At 31.2% G+C, this 12,969-nt stretch overlaps 1 protein-coding gene across 4 annotated transcripts in view; it reads left to right on the top strand.

Annotated features, from left to right (window-relative positions):
- LOC127728568 (receptor-type tyrosine-protein phosphatase kappa-like) overlaps positions 1–12,969 on the top strand; it is a 78,844-nt gene that overhangs the window by 58,385 nt on the left and 7,490 nt on the right. For 3 of the 4 annotated variants that reach the window (XM_052236036.1, XM_052236037.1, XM_052236038.1), the window contains exons 13-16: positions 1,770–2,048; positions 4,461–4,672; positions 5,246–5,422; positions 9,213–9,236. In XM_052236036.1, the coding sequence (XP_052091996.1) occupies positions 1,770–2,048; positions 4,461–4,672; positions 5,246–5,422; positions 9,213–9,236 (692 nt within the window). The remainder of the gene's footprint in view (positions 1–1,769; positions 2,049–4,460; positions 4,673–5,245; positions 5,423–9,212; positions 9,237–12,969) is intronic. The other variant, XM_052236039.1, reaches the window with a different exon arrangement.

The raw sequence follows: 12,969 nt of genomic DNA, 5'->3' as shown, positions 1-12,969 counted from the left end.
TTCCGTCAAATCAGTCAAAGGTAATTTGCGAGCGATTTTTTTTTCTCAGGATGTCAGCAATATAACATTATATGTCTTCTGTAAAAAAAAGCAAAAAAAAAAAAACGTGAAAACATATACACCTTCTAGAACAGAGGTTAACATTCACTAATTGAACGGTTTTTGAAATGTTTTTGAAGTTATTTGCTTTTTGTTTTGAAAAATCTGTAAAAATGGTAAAATTGACTAAAAGCAAGAAAATTTAATTATGATTCAAATATTAATCCGATCAAACAGAGAAGAATCCTTTATTTTATATTATGATAGTTTTCGATAGGTAATTTCTTGTGGCATGTTGAAAATTTAATATTATTGACTGATTGATTGATTGTTGCTTTTTTGAAGTTCGAAGAATTTTAATGTTCGAACTTCCAAAAAGCAACAATCAATCAATCAGTCAATAATATTAAATTTTCAACATGCCACAAGAAAGTATACGGAAACCAACATAGCTTTAATATAGGATCATCGTCAACCCAACTGAAAAGTTAAAAATACTAGAAATGTTTTTACTTATGATAGCAGTGTTGGTGACTAAAATGTTACCATTCTTACACTGAAAGGGCTGCCATATTGCAAACATTTTACAAATTGATTTTTGATTAATTTGGTGTCTAAAGCCAGTTCAATATTAATTGTGTTCGTATACTGGAATATGAGTCAAGAAAATGTTCTTTTCATTTTAATTTTGAAAGTATAAATTCGGAAAGTCAGGTGTAACGCGTAAGATAAAAAATAGATTTATAACAACTTACTTTTGGTGCAAATGCTTACAATTTGAATTTATTCACAATTGTTGGTTCCCCAGTTAACAGAAGCCTAGTTTTGAATGAAATTAAAACAATTTCTTGATACTTTTGTGTGTATGGTCAATAATGCCAAAAGCAACGGCAGTGGTTAAGCGAAACGCAGCCTGAAATTTGTTTGTATCTTTCAATGTGATCGAACTCGTTTGATAAGATACTACCAAAAATATTGACACGTATTTTAGGCACGGAAATATATGTGTTTTGCAGCTTGGAGACAAAAGTTACATATAATTCAATATGATTTTGACTAAAGTTCCTTTTTAAATGAGTGAGATCATTTATTAAATGCATAGGCTTCTGTCCTTAATGTATATTTCACCAGCAAAAATTTAAGAGCAAATCTCGTTTTTCTTATATCTAATCAAAACAGGGAAGAACAGTTATCATATTATCCAACCCATAACTGCAAATTTTCAAAAACTGTTAATGCATAAATCTTATTTTTCTTAAAAATATAAGAACCTTCTTTTGTTGTAGGAATGTAATGTTCTTATTTCCTTGTAGTTTTTATAAATAGATTTTTGCTGTCAATTAAAAGTTACGGATGATACCGGGTACTGCTTAGAGTTTCACAATAATGAATAAGTAAATGACTAGTCATAATCATGTTAAGTTTTTTTTATAGAATTTTGGTTCTTACTTATATTGCTTGTTTTCTAATTTGGCTGAATCGAACTAAATTCATTGTTGTTACTTTTCGTTCTAAGTAACCAACTGATTGTCTTGCTTTCAATACATTTTGTGGAGGTTAAATACTTCAATCCAAAAAAAAGTCTTTTTTTTGCACATGCTTATTGACCAGTGATTATATGGAAGTGATATACAGCAACGTCATTAAAAATCAAAGATTTAAAAAAAAAATTTGTGCATTGCATTATGCTAAACATATAGTTTATAACTATACTTCATGTCTTTAAACAGAACCTTCTGGATTTGTAAATAACGTATCAGAAATTGCCAAGACATCTAGCTCTTTTACTGTAAGTTGGAACGATCCTGACTGTGAAGAAAGAGGAGGAGCATTTCTACGTTATGATGTTGTTGTGTCAGGATTCTCACAGAACTATTCAACCACTGATCGGTTTAAGAAAATATCCGGTTTACAGACGTATACAGACTATAATGTACAGATATCATATGTCAATAATATTGGTGCTGGACCTCTCTCTCCAATGCAGTCGTTTAAAACAGGAGAAGGGCGTAAGTATTTATATGATATCACTAATTAACGATTAATCCACATCCTTGCTGACCCGACCAGATGTTTGGTCTAAATAAACCTACATCAAACAATTATTTGCAAAATTGTATTTTGCTGTCAAGTATTTTTTAGTCACTCTCTCCAAAACTTCCCCATCAACTCTTATAATTATTTTACAAGTATATTCCACGTACATTTTCCGAAGGATAATGTGCATACTTATTTTTCTTTAGACCAGCTTTTTAAAAGCAGTGGATGTACTTAAAGGATGCATTCGTAATGTATTGATCTTTTTATGGCTCCACTACAAAGTTTTCTGGGCCATATAGTTTTAGCCTTATCCGTCATTCTGTCATTCTGTCATTCCGTCATCCAACAGTCATTCCGCAACGAACAGTTATTCGGACTTTTTTTCTAAACGCCTTCACATATTGAGATGATTGTTATTATGTGAGTCTACTATGATGAGTTACAAATCAAGTTTACTTTTGGTTATGCTTCATTGACTTTTGCTGAAATTACGGGCTTTGACTTTGAAAATTACGTGAAATAACAATTATACAGACTTTCATTCTCAAATTTCCACTCCAAAAAATGTACAAGCTTTTTTTTTTGCGAACGGGGCCATTCTTGTCGTTCCGCCACATCTAGTTTTCAATTGCTTCTATCTGGTTTTTTTCATTTTCATTTTCCAGTCAGTCAATTTCATTCCTTGATAATCTATCCATCATTCATAACCACTGTGACAGGTTTTTATGACACATACTCGGATGAAAAACGTAAAAAAGATGTGTTTTTTTTACTGATAGCATATTTTAAAAAAAGATCGATTAAGTTACATGTTGCTATTACAATGAGTATTGCCTGTGTACTCTTGCTATAAATGAATAAAACGATTATAAATGATTAGATTTAAAAATGCAATTGTATGTATGTAAACAAAACGGTCGGTTTTGCTTAAAGCAGCTTTATATAAATCACAATCATGGATTTTACTGCCGAACTCGAAAAGTCCGTGTGACTTAATTTGTATACCACAGTCAAATGTTAAATCACAAAAATACTGAACTCCGAGGAAAATTCAAAACGGAAAGTCCCTAGCCTCCCTAATCAAATGGCAAAATCAAAAGCACAAACACATCAAACGAATGGACAACAACTGTTATATTCCTGACTTGGTACTTGCATTTTCTTATGTAGAAAATGGTGGATCAACCCTTTGATTTCTCGTTCATCTGTCATGTTTCTCAAATCTCTTAGGTGAATGTTATTGCAAGATTATTATTTTTTATTAAATTCCACTTTGACATTTGTTTATTACAATTCTTACCTATCTTATCTGATATGATTCCTTATACAAATACGATGTACTCGTCTGTTGTTCAGACTAAAAAAACATGTTTTCAGATTTTTACCACTGAGACAAGCGATCTAATAAAGAAACTTAATGTAATAGTTGATCGAAAATAAAGTAAGCCACGATCGTTATTAGGGTGTGAAAACTATGATCACCGTAACTGAAAAAGAACATAAATAAAACAAAGGATAAAAAAATAAAAAATCTTTTTTTAAATTTCTTGCAACAAAAATTCAAATGAAAATCCAGAAAACTTAATTAAAATTCTTTTGACTTTTGATAAAAAGATTACCCTCATTTAGAACTGCGGTTATTACCCCAAAAATTCATAAAAAGAACAAAAATTGATGAATAAATCATTTCAAAAGCAAATTGCTATACAAAAATGACGATAAACGACTACATCCACCATTAGACATGGCTGCCAATGCTACTTAAAAAGAAAATTGGACTGATTTCCAAGATATTTTCCAAGTATACTGCTATTGTCACTAAAATACGGAAATTAGACAAAAAAATCTGAATACACTCTTCTGATAACAATATTTACAAGTTCTTGATATTTCTAAGGTCCGGATATTTTGCGGTGTAGCTTGAATTACAGTCAGAGAAAATCTATATAGGTCATTTTTTCCTATTTTCAATACCTATTTAACATACTGTAGCAGTTCTGAAAAGTACTTTACCGAATGCGAACTGCAACTTACTCCATTCGAAATGTTCTCACTCTGGTCTGAACTGTATTGCGCTTTTCTGGACTTACCTTCATCAGGAACGATACAAAAATAAATATTTGACAGCCAAGGGTGTATAAGAATCGAAACATGTGAAGAGCTACATGACCAAATCCATCTAAGGTCAGCTTTGTCTAAACTGATAAACGTTTTCTTATAAATTAGCACAATCATGTCGAATAGGCAAAATATGATAAAATAGGACATATTTCATTTTACTCTTATTCCTGAATATAAACCCTAATACGGAATAAAAGTTTTAGCTAAAGTGCTAGTATTGTAGGTTTCCAATAAAATTCATTTGCTTGATTTTTTTTCAGTGCCAGCTGCACCAACTGCCCTGATGTTAACACCGTCAATAAGATCAGTAACTGTTAGTTTTTCAATTCCTTCGCCTACAAACGGTATTATTATTGCCTATGATATAGCCTACAGTGAAGAGGCAAATTTCATAGATAGATTACAGAAACCATCAGCATTAACAAACGTCATGTTGTCTGATCTTTCTCCTGCAACTCTATACTTTGTAAAGGTAAAGTCCTTCAATTATTATACTATTTTAGTTTTTTAATGGGCTGAATTTGGTTTTTTTTACAGTTTGTGAATAAAATAAAAGAATTGACAATAGATATTTATACAATTTTTTGGGAACTGAAAATATAAAAATAAGATATGGTATTATTGCCCATGATACAACTATTCACCAGACACCAAATGACGTAGATGCAATCATGAAGGTAATTTATCTAAAAAATTGTGATTTCAAAGGTATGTGGGTTTTTTTTAAATATGAACTCATAGTTATCATTAAATGATAGATATAAATCATTTTCTGTGAAGGAAACACATTTTATGTGTGACAAATGGTATGATCTCAACACTTTTTTCAGTATAAAGTGTTATCTTTTGGTCAACGTTTTTACATGCTTATTATCAAGTACACAAATGTATACAGTGAATTATAAAAATACCATTCATAATTAAAAATACTATTTATAATACGCATTCCCCGTTTCCATTCTCAATTTTATCATTTATAATTGCTTACACTTCCTGATTTAAATCATTAGCGTTTTAAGACGAAATTCAATAAATTTCACTTTAGGTTCGAGCTAGAACAGCAGCAGGGTATGGTAACTATAGTTCCTTTTCAAGTACAATAACTCAAGAAGACTTTCCAGATGCGCCAACATCTCTAGCTGTTACTACCAGAAATGAGAGTTGTTTAGGAATATCATGGAGGGCACCAAATATAACCAATGGAATTGTCACTTCTTATATAGTAGGTCAATACTGTATTATAGTCTGTATGTTTATTGTTGAAACCAGAAAATATCCTGATATTAACAGTTTTTATTGCAGTACTAAATGAATTCAAGGTACATGGTACAGTATTCTCAGTTTTGAGTATCTCAGGTTAATACTCATGTCGACAACATAATTCGTGGTTGTTTTTTCAGCTGAGTGTGTAAAAGTAATGCTTATACCAAGCGTACAAAGGAAATGTATATACAGCAAACAAAAAACTCTGAAGTCTTTTGAAGTAGAATTAAATGGATGTGTTACATACATGTCAAATGAGATATCAACCAAACAACACGAAAAAACGTGCGATCTTTAACAAGGAAATAAGTATCTATATAATATGTCAACCTCATAGTAACCATGAGTTAAGAAAAGTACATAACCCTGGTTGCTGATGTGAAATGAAGCCTTTATACACTGTAACAGTGACGACATAATAAGTACAATCAAACATGATCATGGTAGGTCTGTACAGACATTCAGTGCACACAAAACAAAAGGAACATTATGTCTTGTTTTAAAATTTCAAAAAGAAAATTAATGTTAAAATCCTAAAACTTTATAGACACAATGATTGGTAAACAATATTATGATAATAACCTTTATCAACTAGTATGTTAAGCAAAAGAAAGGACAATCCACAAACTTATATGTTTTGGGAATAAAATAACCGTAAAAGCAGGGTGTGAAATACCTCTTTTAAAAAATTCCAGCAGATAGAATCATTCTTCCTCAAAATATCTCTAAGTTGCATTTTGTAAACAGCGGTTTCACAAATCACTCCTCTTTTAGGTAGATATATAATATTCATAGATATTTTGTTTTGTTTACCTACTGGTTCCCAGATATGCTTGGGAATTTAACAGTATAAATACACATGGATAGCGGCCAAATTAATTCTAAGGAAGGTCAAACATGAAGGGAGGGTTAGTATAGAATTTTAGTATAAGTTTAAACTCTTAGAAGTTCGAGGCATATAAATGTTCAAAATATTCAGCACAGCCCTATGTTTTGACCTTTGAAATAAATAGTAGTGCATATGAACTCTCCATTCTAGGATGTAATTTTTTACGAAACTTAATAATAAAAGTGGCACAGTTTTAGCCGTAAGGGAGCAACCATTTAATTTCAAGTGGGGGTTATGGTTTTTCGTCCGAGTCAGAATTTTTTTTAGTTTTTCGACGCTATCAATCAAATTATTTTTTTCAAAATTTATCTATATAAGGTATGGGGAAAATCTGGATTAAGAATTTTTTTTGTCGTCTGCTTGACCACAATATATTTTTTCATCAAATTGGGGATCAGAATATGTTTTTAGGAAAAAACCTTACCCCCCCCCCCCCCCCCTTTGAAGTAAAATGATCGTTCCCTAAAAGGAGTTCATATTGGAAATTGCATTGTTTATATTTACAGAAGTGCAACCTCTATATTTTTTTTATAGATTAGATTTAAAATTTGACAAATTTATGAAATATAACTGCTATAGTAATAAACAATTTACGATCATTAACAGTCTTAGACATTTAGCGGATATGTTCCTAATGTCGTAATTACAATCCCGTTCCTTTTTCCCGTATGTGACCTACTGAATTGGACCTATTACCGGGTTTGTATTAAAATGAGCAACACGACGGGTGCCACATGTGGAGCAGGATCTGCTTACCCTTCCGGAGCACCTGAGATCACCCCCAAGTTTTTGTTCGTGTTGCTCAGTCTTTAGTTTTCTATGTTGTGTTTTTCTTTTTTAGCCATAGCATTTTCCGTTTATTTTCGACTTATGAGTTTGAATGTCCCTCTGGTATCTTTCGCCTCTCTTTTAGTCTAACACAAAATTGAAAATCGAACAAAATGAGAAATATACATCCAGCAAGAAGGAGCGAACGGATCAACATCCAGTAAGAGAGAAAGACAATCTTTTAATTATATATATATATATTGCTTTGACAAGATGTGGTAGTGTAGTATACAGAGTAGGGAATTGTTTACTATCAGAAGAGATAAACTTACCCTGAAAAGAATGTAGCTTATTGATAACTTCCCAAATACAATTAAACACTTCAGAAATACTTTTAGTAGTTCAGAACACTATGGTTTTACGTTTTGTAACAAAAAGTTTCTTAACAGTTGTAATAGCACAAGTCATAAGATTAGAAATAGTTGAACATTTACTTGATAAAGACCTTAAATAGATTAAGGTTTCTTGTTTTATTATGATATTCAATCATTGTAGCAATCTAGTGGTATTCAGAAGCAATTTTCAGTTCAAACGTCGTTATACAATTTCCAATACTACAGTGGTAACCGCAGTTTGGAGTATCTCAGGATAATACTCATGTCAAACAACATCATTCTTGGTTGCTTTTTCAACTAATTCAAACACAAAACGCTTTTTTGAGAGGACTTAAATTGGGTTTTTGTTCAATTCTGATATTGTTTAAGTAAAAAAAATATGTAGAATTGTAATTACACTTTATAAATTTCGTGCGTCTGAAGCGGGAACGCTCAAACCTAAACATTTATAAGATAGGAGCTATATGACCAATAGAAATGTTTAAAACAACAATCAACTAATAGCTTAATAGATTGCCACTGACTCAGCAGTTAAAAAATGTCAAATTTAGGGAGAATGAATACATGTACAAAATATAACAAAAAAACTTAACTCAAATGTAAATTCAGAAAGGGGGAAGTCACAAAAAACTGACAAAATCGACTTTATCAACCAACGGAACGAATGGAAAACAACTGTTATATTCCTGACTTGGTACAGACATTTTCCGAAGAAAATGATGGGTTATACCTGGTTTTCTGCTCACGTTATTCTACTATAATACACCCAAATTCATGCTATCATTATTGACAGAATTCAAATAATTCTCACTTCGATAGGAATACGACAGTTTTATTTGGATTTGGTTACATATAACAATATAAACACAAGCTCTGGGGAAGGATTTACCAAATATGCCAGACGCGTGTTCGTCTACAAAAGCCTCATCAGTAACGTTCGTATCAAAAAGGTAAAAAGGTCAAAAGGTCAAATAAAGTACAAAGTTGGTGCGCATTGAGGACTCTAATTCAAAGTTTTGTAAACAATTAATTTATAATTATGACCATATTAGTGATAATTCATATAAACACAGAAGTGCTGACTACTGGGATGACGATAACCTCCACTAGCAGTGGCATTGACCCAGTGGTTGTAAATAAACTCATCATAGATAAATGCTTAAATTTTGTACGCCAGACGCGCATTTCGTCTACAAACTCGACTCGGCTGGTGATACTCTCGGGGAGGAAACGTCCATCAGTGGCATAGTTATATTGCATACTTCTAAATTGTTAAGGACTATCTGCATCCATAGTCTCCATAAGGAGAGTCACCAATGTTTTAATGGCATTATTTTAATTTAACTTTAGATGGTTGACGATATTTCAGTATTAAATTTTATAGTTAATGCAAAGAAATGATGATATAATTAATGTATACTTAAAGCGAAAGTATGTCATATCCACCTATTATTTTTTTTCAATAAGTGATATTAATAATAATGGTACCTGTTGATTTGAAAAATTAAATTCGAGTTTTTCTATATTATTTCATAATAAACGTATGCCATTTTGAAAAACTTTTTTTTTTTCTTTTTTCAAAGTGGGATTTATCGTTTAGTACTTATTTCGTCACTTGTGGGATTGTTGTTGTTAAAAAGAATGAATGACCATCATATATGTTTCGATTGCATTTATTAACTCCCATTGATAAATAGGTTATCTTGAAACTGAATGACAGTGTAAGTATTTAACAAGATTGTTTGATAGTAGATTTTTCTGGCTATTTTCTTTGCTTCATTTTGGAAAGTGTGGCTTGTCACAGTCCAAGTGCTTATTATAGAGAAATATATTTCTACCACATGTTTCAACAAATACAAAATACAAGTCTAATATGCGGTTTCCCTTTCATAAAAATACAAACTAGACTGAAAGTGTCTTCCAGATTAATTCGTAGATAAGGTTCCACTTCGACTTTCCAGATGATCACATAATCATTAATTTTTCGCCATAATATCAAGCAATAAAAATCCCATTCTCCAATTAGACATTTTTATCATTTGATACCTTGATATCATATTATAATTATAAAGAATTTTGAACTTGTAATCAGAAAATTTTCAAATGTAAAGTACATTCATATAATTCTTTAAAATAACGGAAATAACAATGCATTGTCTTGGAATATCAGAAGGAAGGAAGAAAGATAAATTTTCCCAATTTCCTTTAAAGGAGAGGTTTTAAATTTACTTTGATAGAATGTGTTAGTATTCCTCTCACATATTGCAATGGCAGAAGGATGAATACAAAATTACTTTTGTGGCACAAACAGGATGATAATGTGTTAAACACTGCATTTGGTTCTTTTTCACACATTTTGGTGATTTAGACGTTGCGCACGGTATTGGTACCAGTGTTACACGAAGTTCCTAATAAAACGACGATTTTGACGGTGTTCCAAAGAACGTTGCAAGCGTATTAGCTTTTTACTTACATATGTGAAAATGCTGTTTAAAGTTACCGTAGAATTTACATTCTTCTAAAAAGTATTCATTTTGCAGAGATTTTCGAAGTTGCTTCACTATATATTTTCATTTTTTCAAGCCGGGATTGGCATTAATAAATGCAAACTTTGATATTCAAATTTCCATAGAATTAGAACAAAATTTGAAACACATGCAACATTTTTAATTTTGTGTAAAAATTGTCTCTAACAGTAATGTTTAGCACGGAATAACAATTTGATGTCTTGTAACATGATTTAAAATCTGTTTTGTATATTATTTAGCGTTTTTCATTTTCAAAATTCAAAAAGTTTTGAAACTTTAAAACTGAGTTTGATACTATGAGTGAAACAAATGCAGGAAAAATCTGAGGCTACCTCTTTACTCTTAGGACGAGGGTGCTTCCAACATATCACACTGAATGTCATTGCTTATAACCTTCGGTGTCTTATTTTCTTAATTTTCTTTTACTATTTGTGTATTATCAGTTTCTTCTTTTTCTTAAAATTTAGCAATGTTCTCTTTGACAGAAGACGTCTCCAATCTTGGCTAGTGAAATTGTTCATATTTTGTTTCTTGTTTCTGTCTCTTGTCTTCTATTATACGTTTCTATTTGTTTGCTGTAATTTTGGTAATTTCTCTCCCTTATTTTTTTCAATTCATGTTAATATTCAAATGCTTCTTAATTTGATAATGTGAAAGATGTTGATTGACGATCGCCAGATATTTTTCTTTTCATAATCTCATTTTATCAACACTTTATTCATAAGAGGTCCGTTTTATTTATTTTTTCATAAAAAGTGGCTAATACTAGTATAAAAATTCATATTACATATCCTATCAGGTAATGCTCGTATTAGTTCACAATCTTGACATCAATTACATTTTTTTTTTATAAATCTCTAACGAAATACTTGATAAAATATACAACAAGTTTGAGAAAGAAATACATGTTCTTAAGCTGCCATTGTCAACTTTCAATATTTTAAGGTTGGTCGGGGTCTAAATTAATTTGTTTTTTAAATAAATGTTTTCATTGATTACAATTTTTAAATCAGGATTGTTTTATCAGGAAAATAATTAAAGAAAAAAATATTTTATGAAGAAATTTACACAATTTCGTACATAAATCAGGCTGTAAGTTTTCTCCTTTGAATTGTTTTACATTTGTCATTTCAGAGTCTTTTATAACTGACTATGAGGTATGGGTTTCGCTCAATGTTGAAGGACGTACTGTGACCTATAATAGTTGTTAACTTCTATGTTATCTGGTCCTTTGTGATTTATTAAGAAAACGAGAACGGAGATTCCGTATTGTTTTCTTGCTTTCGGAAAACGCATTTTTCGAGATATCTTTTCATCTGATATAATTCACAAACTAAAGCTTCAAAAAAGGTCAGCGATCCATACTTTTTATTATGTTTTTGAAATTATAGCATTTTGGCAAAGTATGGAAAACCTTGCCCCTTTTTATATAGACTCAAATCTTACCTTAACCACTACTAGTATTTGATTAACATCAGGCTGAAATCCGATTTTTAAACATATGATTATTTTTATGTATTTTTTAGTTACTACTTTAGTACATATACATGGATCAATGTTTTCTAAAACGAGTACTATGTACTTTTTATATCTTGTTTATAAATTGTATCCGAAGTTTGTATCCATCGACAAACATGGCCGCCATGGCTAAAAATAGAACATAAGGGTCAAATGCAGTTTTTGGCTTATATTTCAAAAACTAAATCTTTTAGAGCAAATGTGACACGGGTGTAAAATTGTTTAATTGGTCAAGATCTATTGGCCTTGAAATTATCAGACGAATCGAACAACCCATTGTTGGGTTGCTGCCCCCGAATTGGTAGTTTTAACAAAATTTTGCAGTTTTTTGTTATTATTTTGAATATTATTATAGATATATATAAACTGTAAGCAGCAATAATGTTCAGCAAAGTAAGATCTACAAAAAAGTTAATATGACCAAAATTGTCAATTGACCCCTTAAGGAGTTATTGCCCTTTAAAGACAATTTTACACAATTTGTTCATTAAGTTTGCTAACATTTAAAAATCTTCTCCTCTGAAATACAAGTGAGCGATTCAGGCTCTTGAGAGCCTCTTGTTTTATAAATTGTTTATTCATGCAAAGAATATTAAACTTCCCGTAAAATATACGCTTTCAAAAAATATGGAAAGATAGAAATTTTGGAAGATGTGGGGTCCAGTGCATGGGGACTTTTTTTCAAAAGGGTTTGGAGTGTCTGTAAATATATACAGTGGAGCCTGCTACATGTTTGTGTGCAATCTATCATATTTGTCAGACAACTATAACCCCAACACTGAGTGCATTTTGAGGTTTTCTCTCTCTCTCTTTCTCTCTCAAATTAATGTAAAAGAAAAGTTCCATAGCAGGCAATTATGTAGGAGATTCACGTAAATAAACTCCATTCTGCCTCGCATTCCTTCTAGAAGTATTAATCTTCTTTTTCATACACATGTTGCTAGGTAGATGACTAGAGATTGTTCTACCCACAGTACACAAAAAACATGATCGCAGGCTATACTGAAATGTTCCTGACATACACCATTATTTCTCTCGTAAGATGTTTTGTTAAATGAGTCGCTGCGACAAAAAATGATTGCTCGTTATACTGAAATGTTCAGGACAAACGAGTACTTTTCTTGTTAGATTTTTTGTGAAATTTTTTATTCACATGTATACAGTTTCGATTCTTTTAATAGCAACACTAGGAATTAAGGATAGGGTGTATAGCTTGATTTTGAATCGTTTATAATATGACTAAGGAGGGTAAATAAGATGAGCTCACTTTTGATCGCATTTTCATTTTCACTGTATGTTGCTTTTCTAAAAGTGAGACTGTGATCATATGTAATGTTGTCTCACTTTTATGGCCCCGGCGCCTTGTCTTTATGAAGTATACGAGTTAAATATTAAGACATCTTCATTC

Source organism: Mytilus californianus, unplaced genomic scaffold (assembly GCF_021869535.1).
Source record: "Mytilus californianus isolate M0D057914Y unplaced genomic scaffold, xbMytCali1.0.p SCAF_2, whole genome shotgun sequence".
In the NCBI taxonomy this organism is placed as follows: Eukaryota; Metazoa; Mollusca; class Bivalvia; order Mytilida; family Mytilidae; genus Mytilus; species Mytilus californianus.
This window is presented reverse-complemented; position numbering and strand designations above follow the sequence as displayed.